The 21,042-nt window shown below is 47.2% G+C and overlaps 1 protein-coding gene across 1 annotated transcript in view; it reads right to left on the bottom strand.

Annotated features, from left to right (window-relative positions):
* LOC8032952 (beta-1,4-glucuronyltransferase 1) overlaps positions 1-18,091 on the bottom strand; it is a 38,182-nt gene extending 20,091 nt beyond the window's left edge. Inside the window, exons 1-2 of the mRNA XM_029984379.4 lie at positions 17,241-18,091; positions 3,089-3,314 (exon numbers count right to left, since the gene is read on the bottom strand). Of these exons, the coding sequence (XP_029840239.2) occupies positions 3,089-3,314; positions 17,241-18,091 (1,077 nt within the window). The remainder of the gene's footprint in view (positions 1-3,088; positions 3,315-17,240) is intronic.
* Positions 18,092-21,042: the final 2,951 nt, after the last annotated feature.

Raw genomic sequence — 21,042 nt, 5'->3', positions numbered from 1 at the left:
CACTGCTAGATTACCATAAGGGGCTGATCTTAACGACAGGACATGTTCCCTCAGCCTTTCGGTCACGCATCTCCCTGACCTGCCCCCACGTACTATCGGGGAAAAATGAAATGCGAACAGAGGAGTGCGTGGCTCGCGGTACAGGCTGCGCCGCCTGGAAGTGAGCCTAGGAGCGAGGGTGCGTGGCCTACTCCGACGTGTTCACGCCCCTCCCTCTGCGCTTCCCAAGCTTCAGCAGTGCTCCTCTTAGTGCGCTGAAAGCTATCACCGCTATCTTTGCTGGCTCAGCGCGTGCGGTGCAAAGAAGCTCGCCGCACTCGCCGAGCAGGCAAAGATAGCGGTGACAGCTTTCAGCGCACTGAGAGGCGCGCTGCCGAAGCTGGGGGAGCGCCAATCGAAGGGCGTGAACACATCGAAGTAGGCCACGCACTTTCGCCCCTAGGTTCACTTCCAGGCGGCGCAGCCTGTACCGCGAGCCACGCACTCCTCTGTTCGCATTTCATTTTTCCTCGATAGTACACCCTCCCATAAGACAGAGGGATTCTGTACAGTGTACACAATCCCCACTTGAAACCCACGTACTTTGTCACGTGTTTTTTTTTTTGTTTTTGTTTTTTGACACATATTTACCCGTGTTATATTGCTTAATTTTCTCGGAGCTGAGAGGAGGACCGAAATACCATGCTTTGCCTCCACCTTTTTGTCTTATGGGTAGCATTACCTGTTTACGGTATCACCACTGGTCTCTTAGCTGGCCTGTGGATCTCCCTCCTCTTCCCTTCTCCCCTCTACCACCCCTTCAATGAGCTCAAAGGGGAAGCTTCCCTCCTCCAGTATCCTCACCTGTAAACCGAAGCTATCGGCTATCTTGTGCGGGCAGGACTTCGATACAGACGTGTTCAAACAAGTCGTGGCTATGCCCCTCTTAATAATCTTGGAGGGGCAAGGGTGATCCTAGACAATCTTGGTGTGGTTGTAATAGGTGTGAATGTATACCTTATTTCGACAACACCGTCATCCTGGCACGAAACAAGAATAAGAAAGCAAGGGAGATGGCGGCAGCGTTTTTTTATTTTACGTTGTGACGAAGGTACTTGTGTTAGCGCCCCATCAGTGAGCCTGTATGAACCGGAGCTATCGTATTTTCTCATGCACAGTACGAAAGCAAAAAAAAAAAAAGATTATGTGTGGCGATTGGGAGTGAATGGGATGTGTGTTTAATCGGTTGGTTTCGCGGTGGGTGTGTTCTTCTAAATATGAAACCAGTTGTAAGCTGCGCTCTATGGTATGCGTCTCTTCTACTAGTCCGTCGTTTTTCAGAGCTTTTCACCCCTAATCATGTTATATTTTTCGTTTTTCAGGTCGATTCTAGAATTTGCGTGCGTCATCTGGAACACAGATTTACCATAGTACAAAAGCTAAAGAAGTTTCAAAATCAGCCGTTTAGGTTTGTGACGGCCTATAAACAAGTTGTACAGAAATGAAAAAAAAGTAGATTAGGTTGGGTCACTTTTAAATATCGGAGAAAGTGCGTAAGGTTGAAATTATTTCACACAGTGTATTATGGACGGACAGTTATTGAACGAAGTTTGTGTATATTGGAGCCGCATCACGTATCTGCAAGATTGGATCACTCGAAAAAGATGTCATTTGCGTTAACGAACCGACTGTTTTTCTTCATAATTTTTGTTCGAACTATTAGAGAGTGGAACTACCTTTCAGAAAAGCTAATCTCGTCTTCTGATGACGTTGTTTTTTTGTGTGTTTTTTTTTTTTTTTTAAGATTAGAGAGTTGTATTGAAGTATAGAAATGTATTCTTCATTTTTTTTCTTTTTTTTTTTGTGCAAGAGTTTTGAATATGTTCATTATGTGTTCGCAGTTCATGTACCCTTTTCATAATGCCTAACCACGCAGCTTGAATTTTTATAAATAAATAAAAAAATAAGCCTCCTTTGGCCACCTTGACTATGCGGGGGCAGAGTTAGCACATAGGTTGACTGCACGGCGGCTAGGGTGGGCATGCCCAGCTTGCAGCTGCTCGTGCAATTTCTAAAATGACAGATTCCGCTGACATTAATGATATTTTGTGCACGTTCTGGAGATTTAACATTAGTGATTGGTTTAATGTGATATCAAACCTACGAATATTGTATTTTAAGGCGGGAGGAAAAAAATGTCGGTTTTAATAAATGTATTATTAATTTACTACTCAGCGTGTATGTAGAGAAGGCCATTTTACGTAGGATGAAATTTTGTACTCAGAGTATTGAATTTGAATTTTAAACATGCTTGTTAGATTGTTGTAATCTGTTCCAAAGTTAGGTCTCTGTAATCGGCTTAAGATGGCTATGCACCCCGATTACCTGAATAACAGGAAATATATTGAAATATGCACAGTTTTCTGTTCTATTTCGTACACTTCAAATGCCATTTTTTTTATAATCTTGCTCAACGGGTTTCATTGATCTCCCAAAGCATGCACATTTATATAAAAATCAAAATGGGGATAATTTTTCGGTAGACACATGGGTAACGTGAGGCATGCCCAATCGGGGATGCACGGCAATACCTCATATCGTGAAAGAATGATAAAATGACCATGAACGGAATAAGATTCCCGGGGGTACCCATGTAGACTGCCCACATATGCCCACTGTAGGTCCCATGAGAGAAGCCCTCGTGGCCCGTGGGTTAACCCACCAAGGCCATCTGGGCCCCACGAGAGGGGGAACCATGCGGGCTGCCCACTTAGGCCTCCTGTTTGCTGCTCGTACTCTTGTGGGTTCTCCGAAGCAGCCCAGGTGGACTGCCCAAGAGCCCTACTTGGGCCCGACTAGCAAAACCTACGTCGGACCCACGGGGACTGCCCAAGTAGGACCCACGTGGGTCCCTCTTTCAGAGCCCACTTTGTACCACTTGGTGCCCGTTGAGGTTGACTAACTTTATGCTGTCTAAGCAGACACTCCACACAAGTACTCTTTCCTGAAAATGGAGGCCATGGGAAAAATGAATGGACGTTTGGCGACGTTGGCCGTAAAAAGCAACACTGGCAAGGCATAAGCATGCGCGCGTTGAAATTACCAATACCTGAACGTTCCGAGTGAAGCCATAGCCGATGATGATCTCCCGATACTTGGGAACGTCGTGAGTGCCCACGTAGAAACACTCGTAGCCAAACTCGAAGTTGACTTCGTAGGCCGCGTGCAGTTCAGCCTGGCCCTTGAGTCTCCTCCATTTGTCAAAGTTGGTGGCGCGCTGGTTTTTGTAGAAGGCCACCTGGTGGTACACTCTAAAGTCTTTCCTGGTTCCGGTTCTGGAAGAAAAAAAGAAAAAGAAATGGTTCATTGCGTATGTGTATTCAGCTGCGTAAGTTCCCATAGAACTACGTGTAGGTGGCACGAAAAATGAGAGAGAGGGGGTGATATATGAGAAGCCGTGACACCGAATCAGTTTCCCCGCAAAATTTTGCAGAAATTTTGATGTTACGTGACCCGCTAAATTTAGTGGGGAAACTAAATACGTGTACAGTTCACGTGACGTCAGGTCACGTGACATTACTTTCCTTCCAAAATTTGGCGAGGAAATTGAATTGGTGTACAAATCACGTGCCGCCAGACCATATGAGAACAATTGTTTCACCAAATTTAGAGGGAAAACTGAATTGTTGTATATGGTCACGCGACGTCAGGTTACACGACATCATCAATTTTCCAGTCAAATTTAACGGGAAATACGAAGTGGTGTATACAACACGTGACAATAATTTTCGAACCCTTCGTAGCGGGGAAACATAACTGGTCTCTGAGTCCCGTGACGTCAATTTTCCCTAGACTTGTAGAACGACCCCTAGGGCGATCTTAAGGACGACCTCTAGGACCAACTCAAGGACGATGTCGAGGATGACGTCAGGGTCTTCAGGTCCTCTGAGGAGCGTGCGAATGTGAAGGAGTGTGAAAATGTGAGCTGGAATGGTCTACTCCGCATACCTACTGCGTATTAAGAGGCCAGAAAGTTTAGTAGCATTGGTGAATGGGCTAGTTGGTAAAAACGAACAGCGCATGGACACGGACAGAGTAGAAGACAGAAGACAAACACGGCGCTGGCTTACAACTGAGCTTTAATGGATCTGACAGCGCGTATAAATACAAAATTTCCCGTACCAAAAGGAAAGCGAAACAACACTTAAGAAGGACAAAACGTGTTCCTAGAGTTATCTGCGCGCACTGTTGTTCTCCGATCTACAAAGAAACATGCTCTCCTTTACCGACAAGGCAAGTGACGTGGCACTAACGCATGCTGACCCCACTCGTCCGGTAGCGAGCGTTTGTGTAATGTCACGCATGAGTCCGATCCTTTTGTCTACTGATGGCCATACATCTTTCAAAGGCTGGAGTACATCCGCAGTCACGGCAGTGCACACCAAAATGCCCCGACACAACGTGTAACACAAAGTACCGGTGCTCTATTAACCGCTCATTTAGACAGCGTCCTGTCTGCCCTATGTATGGGCACGCTCAAGACAGCATCCCGAACATTGTCAGTGCATGCAGTGGAGCATGCTGCAGCTAACCGGAAGTCTACGTGGCGGCGTTCTTCGACATCCAGGCCCCTGCAAGCCCCAGTGGGCGCGGCAAAACCGCCGTCACAATACGCACTTATAGATAACCGTTACCCTCTTCCGCGCACCGCACTACCGGAGCCTTTGAAGCATGCTTTTAAGCGTGCGCCCGGGTGATGCCGTGACCGCGGGACGCGCTCTTAGAAGCATGCTTCAAAGGCTCCGGTAGTGCGGAACAGGGTAACAGTTTGCTAAAAGTTCCTAAAAAGGAGTTTCCGTAGACCGTTTCCCACTTCCGCAACGCTCCCCGGAACGAAGACGCCACCTGCGCATGCGCGGCGCTAGTCTTGCCTGCAGAGTCCCGGATCTTGTAGCGGGTAGCGGAGAACGTTGCGGGACAGTGGAAATCATATACGAAAACTCTCCAATATCGACCAAAAATAGTGCAGTGCTTCTTCTTATCGTTCAGGTTGGTAATTAAAAATCTTGTTACCGCTTATATGAACTTTATCTTGCCGTTCTTCCGCACCCACGAACGGTTTTCCGGCGCGTTAGTGATTGTATAGCCGTCATCAAATTATTATTGGGCTTTTGGAGGGTGCCGAGGAAAACCCAGGGCCAATTACTGTTGAAATATTTGAGGAAACGAAGCAGTTGATGGAAGCTCAGAAAGAACTTCTCAAAATATTAGTTGATAGGCCATAGGACAACATTCTTAAAACGGTTACAAAAGACAAGGGGAAGCCGACGTCTGCTGACGAAAACCTTCAGCAGCTTCAGATCAGAGTAAGTTGTATCGAAGGAAAGCTCTCTGATGTTGGTGAAACACGTAGTGCAGTCCGAGTTCTTCAAAATAAAGTAGGCAGTTTGCACTCTCAAACAAACTTTCTAGCACTAAAATTGGATGACCTTGAAACTCGTTCGCGAAAAAATAACCCTATAGTCAGAGGTGTGAAGCCGGGGGCAAAGAAACCGAACAAACTTTGCTGAATAGAGTTAATTGGCAAATTTTTCACGGTATTCTAGGGGAAAAGGCGAACTCAATTGAAAGAATGCACATATCGGCTGAGAAAGAGCGGTCCAACAGAGACCGCCCAGTTAGTATGAGATTCGCAGACTTTAGGGAAAAGTATACAGTAATAAAAAATTGGGAGCAAGATAAGTGCACCCGAAAACTTTTCAAAGAGCTGCTCAAGGTCCGCAGGGACTTTTGAATTAGTGCTACCGAGGAAAATAAACAAGGATTCAAAGTTGACTTACGATAAAATAAGGATTAACGCTACAACCTATTCGTCACAAATGCAACGTCCCCTCTTCTTTCCTGGCACGAGTGGTGTGAGCCGCGATTGACAAGAAGGGGAAAACTTGACAAAACTGGCCCTGACCGCGAATTCACTTTGTTAAACGTCAATGCGTGAGGTGTGGTGAACAAGGTGGTTGACCTTGAGAGCTTGATTTTAACTTACTTTCCCCCGGTCATTGTAGTGACCGAGACCTGGTTAAATAAACACTTTGCAGATGATGAAATACTTCCAATCTGTTTCCGTACTGAATGGGTTAAAACAGCGCAAAAAGGACGAAGGACCAGTAAAAGAAAACACACAGACACAGCGCTGTGTCTGTGTGTTTTCTTTTACTGGTCCTTCGTCCTTTTTGCGCTGTTTTAACCCATTCAATATGACCATCAACCAACTCGCCCACCTTTCCACCTTGTTGCTGTTTCCGTACGCTTCGCAAAGATCGCGATAGCCGAGGGGGAAGTGTAGCTGTGACTTTTAAAAATGATTTTCCAGTGACGAGGTTAGACGACATTCCTGAAGTATAGTACATATAATAAAGGCATTTCTCGCTGAAGAAAGCATATTGATAGGAGCATGTTACCGACCCCAGGTTCATATTCCTAGTTTTTTCCAATGTTGAACGAGTAAATTATTAACCATATTTTAAGTGAGCGCGACCTTATTCTTGGCGGGGGCTTCAACAGACCAGAAATTGATTGGTCATCCAGATTTCCGGTGCCACTTTCGCCGTGTGCTGAGCCTTTGGTCGGCATAGCGTTTGTTTTCACAATTTGACCCAGCTGGTGAAGTGTGAGACCAAAGGGTTCGGTTGTTCTAGTTCTATGTCAGACAGTATTCGTTAGCAACACTCTCGCCCAGAAAACTTCTACTGCAACAGTTCTTGACGCCTTCTCTGATCATAACTGTTTTATTGTCTCTTTCTGTTAGTAAAGAAAAAAAATGTAAAAGAAAAGTTTTGATTCTTGATTTTGCACGCGCTAACGATGTTGGTGTCTTTGACGAACTGACATTGCCTTTGACAGATCCTCAAACCTTGCTGACTTTGCACAAGGAAATGTGGAAATGTAGATGAGCCCTGACTCTTCTTTACGTCATTGGTTCAACTTTGCATCAACAATCATATACCGAAATTTAAGAAAACGAAACACAAAAAGAATCCATGAATGACTCGAGACATTATACATTTGGTTCGTAAAAAAAGCAAAGTAAGGCAACTTTGTAGGCGTCAAACAACGGTGAAGTTAATCTCCTTGGCAGCGTTAGAAAGCAAATAAAGCAAAGCTTAAACGTAACTAAACATAGATACGATACAGAAATCCTGCCGAAATTCATGCGGTCATCACCAGCTAAATTCTGGAGATATCTTTCGACGCGTAAACAACCTGTCGCTGGCCTCAAAGTGGCTGGAGTATAGATAAGTGACACTTCAAAGATGGCTAACTGTTTCAATGACTTTTCAAAATGACTTTCACAACGGATTGTAACGCGTGCTCAAGCTTTGACGTGCCGAAGAACAGCCCCCCATTGGACGAATTAACAATCTTTGAAGAAGGATTCTTTCCTCTGCTTTTCGACCTTGACATTAAAAAGTCTACCGAATAGATAACATCCCAAATGATTTTCTGCGCCGTTACGCTGAGTTGTGTGTCAAGTATTTCACTGTAATGTTTCGCAAATTTTTGGCAAGTGGGAAAATACCAACAGAGTGGAAGTACGCCAGAATTATTCCTGACTAGCCAGTTTGTAACAAATTATTGACCAATTTCGTTGTTGTGCACGACAGGGAAAATAGTGGAGCATGTTATATTCTAGCATATATCTTCATATTTCGAATTAAATAACTTGCTTAGTCGTCTGCAACACGGTTTTTGTAGAGCCCTGTCCACTTCCACTCAGCTGGTAGAAACAACTCCTTATTTTTAGGAGATTTTAAATCGACGCGGGCAGATAGATATAAACTTCTTCGATTTCTCGAAGTCTTTCGATAAGGTTTCACAGCCGAAGCTCTTAACAAAACCGAAATTAATCGTTAGAAATGATATGCTTATAACTTGGACTAGTGACTACCTGACCTCTCCCCGCGAGGCTGTTGCTATCGGTGAATACATTTCCTAACCTGTTTCTGTTGTCTCTGCAATGCCGCATGGATCTGTTCTTACCCATTTTTTTTTTATTTAGCAACAATATTTTATATGACATTTCAGTTTAGATTAATCTTTTTGCCGGTGATTGGGTTATTTACAGCTAAATCTCTACTCATGACGGCTACCTTCTCATTGACATATCTCTGGGAAAATTAAATGCATGGTGCGAACAAACAGTATTTTACTGGGCAATCGGGATCCGGACAGACGTGCTCCACTCGTCGTTTCGGATCAGCTCCCACTCCAAATCTCGATCCGGATCCGTGAAAAACAGCTCCGCCGATATCGGCGAATTCGACCGGAAGCCAGCCTGGCCAACCCACAGCGCGCACACGTCGACTTCCTACCTCGCCGAGCATCTCGCCATCTCGCCAATCTCGCCTCGGAAGAATTTGTAATGACCACTCGCGAGGTGCCGCCCGCTTTACTGCTCCTGCAGCTTCCTTGATGACAGTTCGTCGTCAAGTTACTCGAGCAACGCTTTCAGCAGCAGCGGCTCGAGTAGCAGCGACAATAAAGATTGCTTGTATGTCCCGCATCAATTCATCTGCCTTTTCGGACCTCCGTAGAAAGGCCGAATATCGAGACGTATACTTGGACACCGTTCACGAGTGTTCCAATGAAGAAGCAATGTATATCGCTCATCGACACGCATCTTTCACATCATGATTACCTTCGCTCGTGCGTTGAACACGTGTTGTTAGCGCCGCGATTGCGAAAACATGTGCTCCGAGATCCGGGACCGCGCGAAGGGGATTCCAGGGAAGGTGAATGACGGGAACGCATCCACCGATCCCGGAGGGGTTGTACCATTCCAATGAGGAGTCGGAGGCGGAGCGACTCCGTTCCGATCGCGTGGTACATCTCGTATCTGGTTAACTGATCCCGTCACGCTCTAAAACGACCATTGGAATTCGCTATAGGATCAGGCTGTATAAGCATGTCTACATTCTAATTATTTTTTTTTTTTGTTCAAACCGAAGACGGACGGTCGGACTTCACCTTTCACTTCATATGCCGGTGAAGTGTCGATTCACGCGTTCTGAAGTATTCTGTTTAGACACCTTCTATGCGGAGGGCAAGTTCGTCTGCTCCTTGCGCAGGGGGTAGCGGTGACGTCAGAACGCCGAGCCCTGATTGGCTGATCGAGCCCCCCTATCTGAGCGTCGTCTGCTTCTTTGCAACGTCGTCTGCTCGCATTGTCGTCTGCGTCTGTCTTACGTTTCCTGCGACTTTCGGAAGTGCAGAGGCCAGATTCACGAAACGATCTTACGCCAAAAATGTGCGTAAGACAAAACTTAAGAACAAATTCGTATTCACGAAACGAAATTTTCGTAAGTTTTGCGCAGGTTACGGCGAAATCCTACGACAGCTCCGAAGCTGTCTTACGCACTTCTTACGATCAAGTCAGCATGGCCGACAGCGTCGCGGTCGCGACGACGCACGGACGTTTATTTTTCTACGTGAGCTTCTGACGCGTCCTGACTTCAAGCAGCAAAAAAAAAAAGTAAAAATTACTTGAAACAGAGCACGACGAACAAGAACGCTGGATCCACAGACACCGGGAAAAAGCTCCAACGGCGACGATTCCACCGAACGCGACCAAACGAGCTGGCCAGTTAGGCCTAGCGGGCACTCCGCGACTCGGCGGCCGTCTGCCCACGACCGGCTGACGTGCTGAATGGAATATGCCCGCGCGACCCTTGTGAACCCTTCCCGTGTTATACTTTGATCGCTGACCTCAATTTTAGATTAAGAGGTCAATTTCTTCCTCTTGTTATCTCCTTGTTTCCCGAGGCAACGGTGACTCTCGCCGGTGAAAAAGCGGCGAATCTCCGACAGACGCAGGAAAGGTAAAGCAGCCATCGCTTTGACTAGCAGACGTAAAGCAGACGACGTTAACTGCGCCAACCCGCCGGCGCCGTTAAAGAGTGAGGGGTCTCGCCGCACACGAATGGAGGTAAAAAGTATTTGGGAGGGAACTTGCGGACACTAAGCAAACAAACCTCGGCGCCCCGGGACACCTCGCCAGTGTGTCCTTTGACTTCCCTCCTTGATGCGCGTCTGCTAGTTGTTAGACGAAAACAACGTACCGCTCGAGTTATTTCGTCTGCCCTCCCTTAAAGACCAAGTCGAGTTCGCTGCGAAGGTCGCAGGAAAGGTAAGACAGACGCAGACGATGTTGCGAGCAGACGACGTTGCAAAGGAGCAGACGACGCTCAATAGGGGGTCGCGAACAGCCAATCAGGACTCGGCGTTCTGACGTCACCGCTACTTCCTTTCTCATGCGCAGAAGACGAAAATGAGCCCACTTGCGAGGCGTATAAGACCGATCCCACCAAGCGTTCCATGCATGCGCGACGCCGCCATAACTGTAGTTCGTAGGAGGCAGACGCCAGTTCACGAGATAGCTCATGCCGCCTCGTGCTCTGCTCGCGCAGACCTCCAGCAGGGTTGTCGCGCGTGCAGAAAGACTACAGCTCCCACGCTGCATGTCGGCAGCGGTCCATGGCGTATTCAAACTAGCAATGAGATCGGTCTATTGAACCAGCAGAGGGCTAGATCCTCTCTGGTCACCTTTATAATATAAACTTGACCAACCGTCAACGTGATAAAAAAAAAAAAAGACATCGGCAGAGCAAGCGAAGAGCAAATGGATGGTGTTAAAACGTTAGATTTTTTTTCCCCTGGTGCATGACCGTCTTTCGTTTGGACGGTCGTGGTTTGGTTTGGACTGGTTTGGACTAACGTCCCTAGACAAACGCTATGCGAGGTAGCGACATGTCTCCCTCCCCCGCCCTCCTCCCCTCTTTGCTGTCGTCTGCTAGCAGGTGCAATGTTGTACAGCGGGGTTCGGGCCGCTGGCGGTGTGCGCGAAGCGGCGTACGGGTGGGCCAGGTGGGTTATTAGGGAGTTTTCGTAGATCGCGTTGCCCCCTCCGCTAAGCGTTCCGCAACGAAGAAGTTGCTACTGCGCCTGCGCACGATAGTCTTGACTGTGGAATTCCGCTATCGTAGCGGGTTGCGGTGGTCCTTGCGGGACGGCGAAAACGATCTACGAAAACTCCCTATTATTTTTTTAATGACAGCCATCCGCAGACTGTCGCCATGAAGCAGAGTAAACGGGGTCCCTGTTGCCCCCATTGCGCGTCCAAAAAAGGCCGACCCGCTAACGCGCGGTTCGCATTTGTCTTCTATAACTCGTCCACATGGCTGTGTTTTCCGAGTTACTCCGGCGGCTCATGTCACGTGAAAATTGAGATAGAACAACGCTGGACGCGGGTAGGCTTTCAAACGCCAAGGAACTAAACTCGACGGTGAGGTCTAGTCAAATCCGCCAAGTTCTTCCTAACCGGAAAGGGAACGCGGGCGTAGGCCAGTGGAAGAGCGCGTCGGCACACCAAACGCTGTCGCTACTTAGCAAAGCGTTGAGCAAGGGACTTTAGTTTGGACTTTACTCTGTTTCATACTTGTGTGCAACTTTTTCAAAGCTACTGGCGCGAGCATGGGGTTTGATCTCGCAGCTCATTTGCACGCGCTCACGCGCAAACAAAACCATATAGATGAAGCCACGCGCTCGCACCAGTAGCTTTGACAGCGTTGCAACGATTTTTGTAGTTTGCGTAAATACCGCTTAAATGGGATCCCTGACGTTAATGACCTTCGAAACACCCGTTCGTTTTTCACTCCTCGCAATTGAAGTAGCAGAAAAATGTAAAAAAAAAAAAACGAGCAGCGTCCCCCCCCCCCCCCCCCTCCTCACCTCGCAGCCAGAACAAGCGGCCACGTGACCTGGAGCCGATTATATGCCGCCAATTATGATCATTAGTGGCTGCGGTCAGCAAAGCACAGGACACGCGCTGAGTTCCAGACATTGTTATGGTTCGGCTATTGTCGCCATTGCAGCGATTTTACACGGCCACTACCCAAATGCTCGGATATAATCTATGACCGCATTCAACTATATCGTCAATGGGAGGTACTGCGACCATCCAGCTACGTCATCAAGTTTCGCGAAGGAGAGATTGAATGAAAACGCTCGCTTTTGTCTTTGAAATTACACCGAAACAAAGGAGTTTCTTGGCCAGTGGCGTTGCGTGCGAGTATCCTTGAGTCCTACTAGTGTCAGTAAGCTCGTGTAAAGTGAAAAAAACATTCCAATTGAATATCGCTGCACCGCCCCTTTAAGCTGAGACCAGAAGCTCCGCCTTCAGCGCAAGCTCGCTGGCTTCCGCAGTGCTTTGGCTGCGCGTGCCTGCGCGTTCACACTTCTGTTATCAAGGCCAGAAAGCTCGTATACTGACGGCGAAGCTTCAGGTCTCAACTCAAGGATGAACGGAGTATAGACTGGAATTTTTTCGTGAGGTCGCGACGCGGTTTCCCCCACCTTCATTCGCTCCGTTGGTTCTCTCGTTACGTCCATTTTCTAGTGATGCAAAACTATCAATAAATCGACTATCGATACTATCGATAGTTTTGCACCACTAGAGCGAATACGGTTGCCGCACCGCCACTCGCCTCCCTTCCTCCTCTCTTCGCCCAAACTCCCATCTTCGTCATCACTGAAAGCTGAATCCAAGTTGGCATGGTAAGTGCTTGGGCTAGTTGGTGTCCCATTTAAAAAAAAATAAAGCGAGAAAAAGAGAAGAGGGAGCGACGCAAACTACTAGTGTCGCAAAACTATCGATAGTAAACTGTCGACAGTACTATCGATAGGTTTACGATAGTCGATTAACGATCATTTTCCGATAGTCGACTATCGATAGTACTATCCATAGATTTTGGATAGTCGATTATCGATAGTTTTTCGATAGTCGACTATCGATAGTCTTTCAATAGTCAACTATCGATAGTCGACTATCGATAGTCTTTTTACTATCGATAGTCAGATTTCTGGCGACTATAGTACTATCGATAGTTTTGCACCACTACCATTTTCCCTCTTACAAGAGGGAAATAGTATTCTGGCACGCTTCCAAGTGATGCGACACGGAACCGGGAGTGGAAGGGATCGAGCGGCCGTGGTGGTGGCGCAACCTTCGCGACTACGTAGAACCGAGGCGCAAAGACAACAGTAATGACTGTAGGCGACGATCGAGCTTCGGGTGAGGCTGCGGTGGCTGAATCCGAAACAGCCGACGCCCGGGAGAACAGTCTGACTCTCCGAACACAACAGTATGCGGACGGTTGCGACGTTAGAATTCCCATCCCTCGCGCAGTCGAAAGCCCTGCCCTATATGCTAACGCATTTTGTCGAGAATCAGCGTGGCGATAGCAGCGATTTATAGGCACGATTTTTAGTTCTTCAACAAACGCGTGTCACACCGCGGCAACCATCCGCGCATCTACTTGACTTTCGCTGTTGTTTTCATATTGTCACGAATGACAAGTGATGAGGCGATAATTACTCAAGAAACAAAACATTTAATGCGGCGAACTTGTGCCCAAAAATTAAAAAAAAAGGAACAGAAGAAAGCAGAGCGTCGCGGGCGTCGAAGTCAACGTGACAGCAGAGTCGAACGCTGGGGCGAAAGCTGGCCTCCGGCATGCCACGCGGAGCCCTTCTGTACACGCGTGGGCTTCTGGCACATTCGGCCTAGAACGTTCGCCTAGTAGAACAGTCGTAACTGGATCGGACGAGAAGATTCTCGAACTTACGAGAACGCCATGTAGAAATAATAAATAAAAGAAGATTCCGCTCCTTGGAATCGAACCCGGATCCTTCGCGTGACAGTCAAGCACGCGAACTACTCGGCCACGCACGCGCTCGCTCGGCAACGCGTGTGGCAATATGCCTTTCGCAGTATTTTTATTGTCAAGAATCTCCGTTTTCGTGATTTCGGAACAACGCAACTAAAATAAGTTTATTTCATGTTCTTACCAATGCGTTCCAAAAAAAAAAAAAAAAAAAAAGCAAGCGCACAAAAAACTGGCTTTAAAAAGAAAAACAAAAAAGGTCGATGCATAGGTGTTTTTTGCTGCCTAATTTTTGGTAGAATTACGTGTGGGTGGCACAAGAAATGAAGGCGGGGGGGGGGGGGGGATTAACGCTTCGCCGAGTTGCACTTGAGAGTCGCGTGAACTGCCCATGCCGCGGAAGACGCGAGCTCGGCCACTGTCCAGAGCGATGAGCGAAGATTCTGGAATCACGGCTGCCGGAGCGGCGTCTATCGCTGTTTCAGTCAGACAAAAGCGCCTCGCGTTGAAGCGAACAAACCAGGAGACACGAAATTGCTGCGGAAACTATTATTGTTGGTTTGCTATCAATTGCGATAGCATTCGCCGAGGACAGTCTCCTGGACGACGTCATAAAGGACAACATCAAAGACGACTTCTAGGATGACCTCTAGGGCGATCTTAAGGACGACCTCTAGGACGACCTCTAGGGCAATCTGAAGGACGACGTCGAGGCCGACGTCCTCTGGGACAACGCCAAGTCTTTCGAAGAGGGTGCGAATGTGAAAGGGTGTGAGACTTTAAGCTGAAATGGTCTACTGCACGTTAGGAGGCCAGATAGTCGAGAAATCCGGGAGGGGAGGAGGGGGGGGGGTAGCTAAAGAACGCTAGCGAGTAAAATGGATGCGCGTGCGCACGCAGCAGGCACGACGCGCCGTCAAGGAGCGCGGCCACGCAAATCGGTGGACGCTCCTGTGTTATCTGTGTGACGTCACTTCCGTGACCAAGTTTTCGTGACATCGACCTTCCAACTTTACACCCCCTTTCCAAGCGCGGCGAAAGACATAATTCTACATAAAAAAAAAACGGATTGGAAGGACAACGTAAACATTAACCCATCAAAAAAAAAAAAGAACTGCTGCAAATGTGCGAAATTTTAAAATTAACTTTTGGTCACTCGGACGAAAGCAACAAGCTTTAGTAGGCGACTATAAGTGGCCGGGTGAGTTCCAGACAGTCGAGGATTTTTCGCTCAGCTGGCGTCTTCCGCTGTGACTTGGGTATCTAGATAGATAAAGACGCGAGTGAAACGCGGCAAATCGTAAGCGCAGACAATCGGTGGTTTCAAGAGAAAAAACAAGAAAGCGTCAGGATAGCGCGAAAGGAAAGCAGACGACAGGTAAGGCGTGTTCGTTTGGCCACAACTCGTTGAAGTTTTGTTTTCTTGCAATGCAGAGTCAAGAAAGGGTACCTACTACCCTTGCATGCGGGCAATATTTTGCTGCTCCTGCGTGCATACATTGCAGTCCACTTATAACGATAATCAGAAAACCCGAAAATTCAGTCGTTATAACCGATTATCGTTGTATTTGGGCTAAAAACTGATCGTTATAAGCATAATTCTAATGCAATTAAATGCAAAGGTGCAAGCGAGCTGGACAAGAATGACGACCGCTCACCAGTCACCTAGCTGTGTTTGAAGATTTGTGTTTGTCCTTCGTCCCTCTGGTTCCCCTTCTCCAGGGATTATTATCGTTATAAGCAGTACATCTTTATGTACGGTATCGTTATAAGTGGATTTCGACTGCACCGTAGTAAGGCCTCGCCAGCAATCTGGGCCCATTGCGACAACCGACGCTTGCGTTTATGCCCCGCCGTCCCGAGGCGGCCAAAATACATGCGAGTATGGCGAACTCTTTCCTCTAAATTTATTTTATTAACACTATGTATGTATTTTGGCGTTTGACTTTGGAATTTATGTGTGAAGTTACCACCGTAACGCAAGTATGGTCTGGAGTGCCAAAGAAACACGAGCACTGACTTGGCCTGTAGGGCTGGCGCCGAGCCAGCGTTAGAGTTGCTTACCAGATTCGGAAGGGATGACCAGACGTGAAAAATGTTGGCTGCATCCCAACAAGATTTATGGTCCCTGTTCGCGCACAGAATTGCCTTGCAAAGTGACAGTGACGATGGGATGAGTACGCCAAAAACCAATGCTTGCTGAAAGCTTACAATTTGCGCTTGCATACTGCGCGACAATGACAACTTGGCCATTTGCTCACCCGCTCCGTTTTACGCTCTTAGAAAGTGCACACGCTTTGCTGCCTCTGGGTACGAGTTCGGCCTAACGTTTTGCACCTATTTACTATTTGTGAAGTGCGAATCATGTTTATGTATTCATGTTTATATATTTAATGTTTATAGTTTAATTATATTTTTCTTCGGTACGCGCTAGCAGCAAGCGATGCGACAAAAAAAACAACAACAATGGATGAATATATCTTCAAATTCAAAACGTGCGTGTGCATCGGGCTAAAGTAACTCTATTGGAATTCAATAAGCGTTTTTTGAACTTCAACTGGATCCCGTGAAAAGAGCGCCAAGGTCTCCCCTTATGGTCGCCATTTTGGTTCATGCAATGAGCAGTTTCTCCTTGAACCCTCCATTCTTGGTGAGCCGATCTAAATTCACTGGTGACGGGCAACAACGTCTTCTGTATAACCGAGATTTCGATAGTCACACCGGCGAAACAAGTGCACATCTTGGCGGTGCTTGGCGGCATTGAAAAATGATTTTCCCATCTTGAAACACTCGAAAACAATACAAGTGTAAAATATCTGCGAAGATAAGAATGATTGATAAGGTGATTGCATCACAGTGCCAAAGATGTTTATATTGCCGAGTAAGGGCTTCCAGCACGATGATGCTCCATTAAGATCTTGGCGGGGCCGGTTTAAAAGCGATTTTCTTGAAGTTTCCAAGATTTTATTGGATCAAAATGGCGACTGCCATGACAACGAAGGCCGATCAGCCAATCGCCTTGCAAGGTTTGGTCGTCTGTACTGTTAGTATATGTTTGTGTCCGATTAGCAGGCAGGGAAGGCGTTCCTTTCCCAGGATCCAGTGACATTACATCGGGTAACACAAACAGAAGCAGCAGGGGGCTATGTTGCACGTTTTGGACTCCCAGGAGACTAGGGAGAAGGAAGTGACGTCAACGACACAGCAAACGCAGATTGGATGTTGACAGAAGAAGGCAAAATCAACATCCAATCTGCATTTGCTGCGTTGTTGACGTCACTTCCTTCTCCCTAGTCTCCTGGGACTCCAAAACGTGCAACATAGCCCCCCAGGACATCACCGCGCGGCGTATTCTCAACACATATTCACTTCCGATGGATGCCCTTGGGCATTGCATGCAGATGTGTCAATGTTCTTGAAGCAGTCCTGCTGACAGATGGCCCTTCTCACTATCAGTTCGCGTCTAAAGTGGTCGAGACCAGTCATGCACACAGGTTAAGTCTATTACACTAACGGTACAACAAAAAGTTTTGTTCTTACCTTGCTAGCAACTCCTTCTTAGTCCTAGGATGTTCAGCCACTTCGGTGCCTTCGAAAGCGGGCACAACGTAGAGACACTTTTCGCACGATGCACTGCGCATCAAGAACCGATCCAAGCGCCGGTGCAGTCCATACTGTGGCATGACGTCCACGTCCGTCAAGTAGAAGAAAGGACTTCGGGCACAACCGTCACGGGCAACGTTACGAAGATGGTTCTGCGGAAAGGGCACCATATCCCACTTCTGTTCTTTCAAAACCGCCAGGAAGGATTCTAGAAGCCTCTTGTGGTCGTCACACGTCACAACACCGAACGAATTTAACAACACGACATCGTCTTGCGTAGAGTTCTGGAGCGCAGGCGTAACGAAGTGGAAGTTGAAGTTGTCCCCGATGGTCTTGAAGCACGTCCTCAAAAGTGTCAGATAGGCCACCAGGAGCCTTAGGTCTAACGTCCGTCGGTAGAAAACCGCGATGGACGTGGGCCCGGTCCAGTGTTCCGAAAGCTCGGGTATCCAGCGTAGATGGTCCAGGGACGCTATGGTCGCGAGGCAGACGGTCGAGTTGCCGAACGATGAATCATTGTGGGCGACCATGGCAGATTCGTGGACGCGGTAAAGCGACTGCGAATCTAGCTTGAACGGGCTCAGAGCGAACCTGCTATCGAAGTCTTGTAGGATTTCGGAGACGTCAAATGAGAACGGTAGTTGGTCTTCCTTGCTGTCGAATTTGACGGCGATGGGACTAGTGGGATTCGTTGGGCGTTTCATGCAAGAGAGAGCAATGAAGAAGAGCGTTGCTGATGTGGTAAGCAGCAGTGTCAGGAGAAATGTTCGTTTTGATCTAATGTGCATGTCGCCAACCGAATGCTGGTTCCGTTCCCAGAGAGTTCTTCGCGGGTTCGAGCAGCCGTGCCTAAACGGGCTTTGCGCCTGATGAAAAAAAAGAAAAAAAAAGGTGTTAGTCAAGAAGCAAAAATAAACGTCACATACGAACAGATTAGCTTCGTCATGCCGTGGTTTTTGTTTATGCTGTCAGACTTTCCATACGTAGCCGATGCAACGAGTCGATGGGCCTAATCAAGCAGTGCCCAAAGCGCAAGGTCAGAGAGTTATTCATCTTTCTACACGCGTGCTATCACCGGCTAAGCTTAGTTCGCATGTCGGTGTTTGTCTGTACTACGCCTTCTAATTGTTGGCTGCACCCGCTCGGACGGATGGAGAAGTGTAGGCCATGGATCAGGGCCACTGCAGAACCCTACTAAATATATTATGCAGCAAAAAGTATGAAGAAGAAAAACAAAAAAGAAGAAAACAATGGCAATGGAAAGAAGAAAAACTTCCTTGTCGAGACGAGTGAAAGGTAAGTTAAAAAGAATACTGCTACGCCATTCATATTATTAGAGTCTCTGCCTCTGCCGCCTCGATGCCGAAACGACATATGTTCAGAACAACCCATAATGGTTACGAAGTATGGTGTAAGGCGCAAAAAACAACGGACACAGGAAAGAAGACACTCACAAACACACGGGCGCCTCACGCCTTGTGTAAGGCGCCTGTCCGTTGTCTGTGGCACATCTTTGTTAATGAGAAGCTGTCTACAACTCCCCGTAACACCGAATTAGAGCGCAGCTTTTGAGGAGGGGGGAAGGGTCACGTGACCTTGGGGGGGAGGTCACGTGACTTAGGGGAGGGGGGCCATGTGATCTCGGGGAGGGGGGGGGGGGGGGGGGTACCGTGCTTCATTACGTTCACCAACTGGCCAAACCACCAGTTCTTCATAATTATTAAATTATTCTCAACACGAATGGCGTGTATTTAATGCCCGTTTTTCTGTATCACATTTTCGCCGCCAGGCCGCGAAACCTTTTGCTTCACACTTCGACAGGCGCGAACTTCCCGTTTCTTACCCAGCGGCAATGTCACGTCATTGCCGCTGGATCACAAACGTTGCCTCCTCAGGAATCGCGAAAATTACTGTACTCCAGGCATGTAGCCAGGGGGGGGGGGGGGGGGGGAGGGCATGGGGCCCGAGGTTCCGAAATCTTCCCTTTTGCTGGGATCTCCTCTCCCCCCTCATTCATACAGCATTTCGTAATTGGCGGGACCCCCCGAAACAAAATCCTGGCTACGTGCCTGCTGTATTCGTAAAGGTTTTGAAACCGTACCTTATTTATGTTCGTACTCAAAAATAAACTATTATTATTATAATTATTATTTGTGACTATAGTCGTGACTGCGTGTTTGTGCGTGCGGTTTGTCATGCATGTTGCGAATCAGATCGTGAATAATGTGTGCTGAAATTAGAACCTAATGTATTGGGGATACTTTTAACTTAGCGTGTATAGGGTGCTGTCCCACAAGCCTCCTTCTGGCTTTGACAGACCCGTGTGTTTACATTTTGGAACACGAGCTAATGAACTATTATTATTATTATTTTTATTATTACTAAGGCATTGTTCGACCCGACAATCTGTCCGGAGGGCTGCCTCTTCAGGGAATTCCACGGCCGGCTGACGAAAAGACGTGTGTATACGATGGGAGTGAACGTATGGAGCAGAGGCTTCAAACACGCGGCCTGCGACTCTCCGTGATGCGGCCCACATGCACCCCACGAACGCGAGCCCCCGTTCCCATAACTCGAGAGCCACATAAGCCATAAATAATAGTTTTAAAATGTCGACTCTTTTCCGTTTCAAAAAGAGCTCTGCTCAGTTCGCGCATTTTGCTTCATTATGTTGTTTTATTCTGACACCAAGGATTGCTTCGTCTAAATGTTTGTTACTCAGCCCTCTCTCGCGTAAATCAACAGGAATGGCAGTACCATTACAACTACAGGATTTACAAGTGTGAGCTCTTTGTTCAAGCAGTCACCTCTGCTGCGTCAACTCTTGCACAACAGAAGCAACTGTCAAACATAAAGCTATGAGCTCGGGCTTCTAGCCTTCAGACCTCACCTTCAAAATGAAATTGATTTCTTATATGCTGCTATAAAAATAGTCAGAAAAGCGAAAACTGCCGCACGAAGAGAATTTCTTTTCTATAACTGTTGAGCATAGTGAATTGTGCGACAAGCCAAGGATGGCGTGTTGCTCTCGTTCTATTGAAAACTGCCAGTACTGTGGTATGGTAGTGTTTTAAATTTCTTATAACATGAGGCCTGGGCCCGAAGTAGTCATATATACCAATAAAAGCTGAACAGGGCAAAACGATGAGCTAGAAAAAAGCAGAAAGCATAAAGTTCCTTATCTAAAAAATCTCTAGGGTGTTGCTGGGTGTGTCAACTGCTTTGGAACGAGAAGCAACAAGGCTGTATGTTTATTTATGTTTTAAATCTCAAAACAACGAAATATTTCTTTTTCCTACACTTGCCCTGGTCTTTTCGGGGATAAACTATCTGGCTCCCACAATCGAATGAGTTTGAGACACCTGGTATAGAGTGATCCCCCAGCCATCTGGCCTGCAAATGACTAGCACGCACATTTACTATCAAAATGTTAGCGGCCTTCGTACTGAGGCTAGTGAATTCTTTTGTAATGTTATATATACTGGTTTTTCTATGTTTTGTATCACGGAAACCTGGCTATGCCCAGAAATACTGTCTGGGGAGTATTTTTCGGTGGAGTTTCTGGTGCATCGCAGTGATCGTGATTTATCTCGCGGAGAGAAAATGGGAGGCGGTGTCCTGATTGATATTGATAGGTCTTTGAAGTGCAGAAGGCGCGCCGATTTTGAGACTTATTCTGAATCTGTGTTGGTAGAGCTGGAGTGTGATAAAAGAGAACGCGTTCTGGTAGGTACTTTTT

The sequence above is a fragment of the Ixodes scapularis genome, unplaced genomic scaffold (assembly GCF_016920785.2).
Source record: "Ixodes scapularis isolate PalLabHiFi unplaced genomic scaffold, ASM1692078v2 PGA_scaffold13__105_contigs__length_92229423, whole genome shotgun sequence".
NCBI lineage: Eukaryota > Metazoa > Arthropoda > Arachnida > Ixodida > Ixodidae > Ixodes > Ixodes scapularis.
Note: the sequence above shows the minus strand (reverse complement) of the source record. Positions and strands in the feature narration are given on the sequence as shown.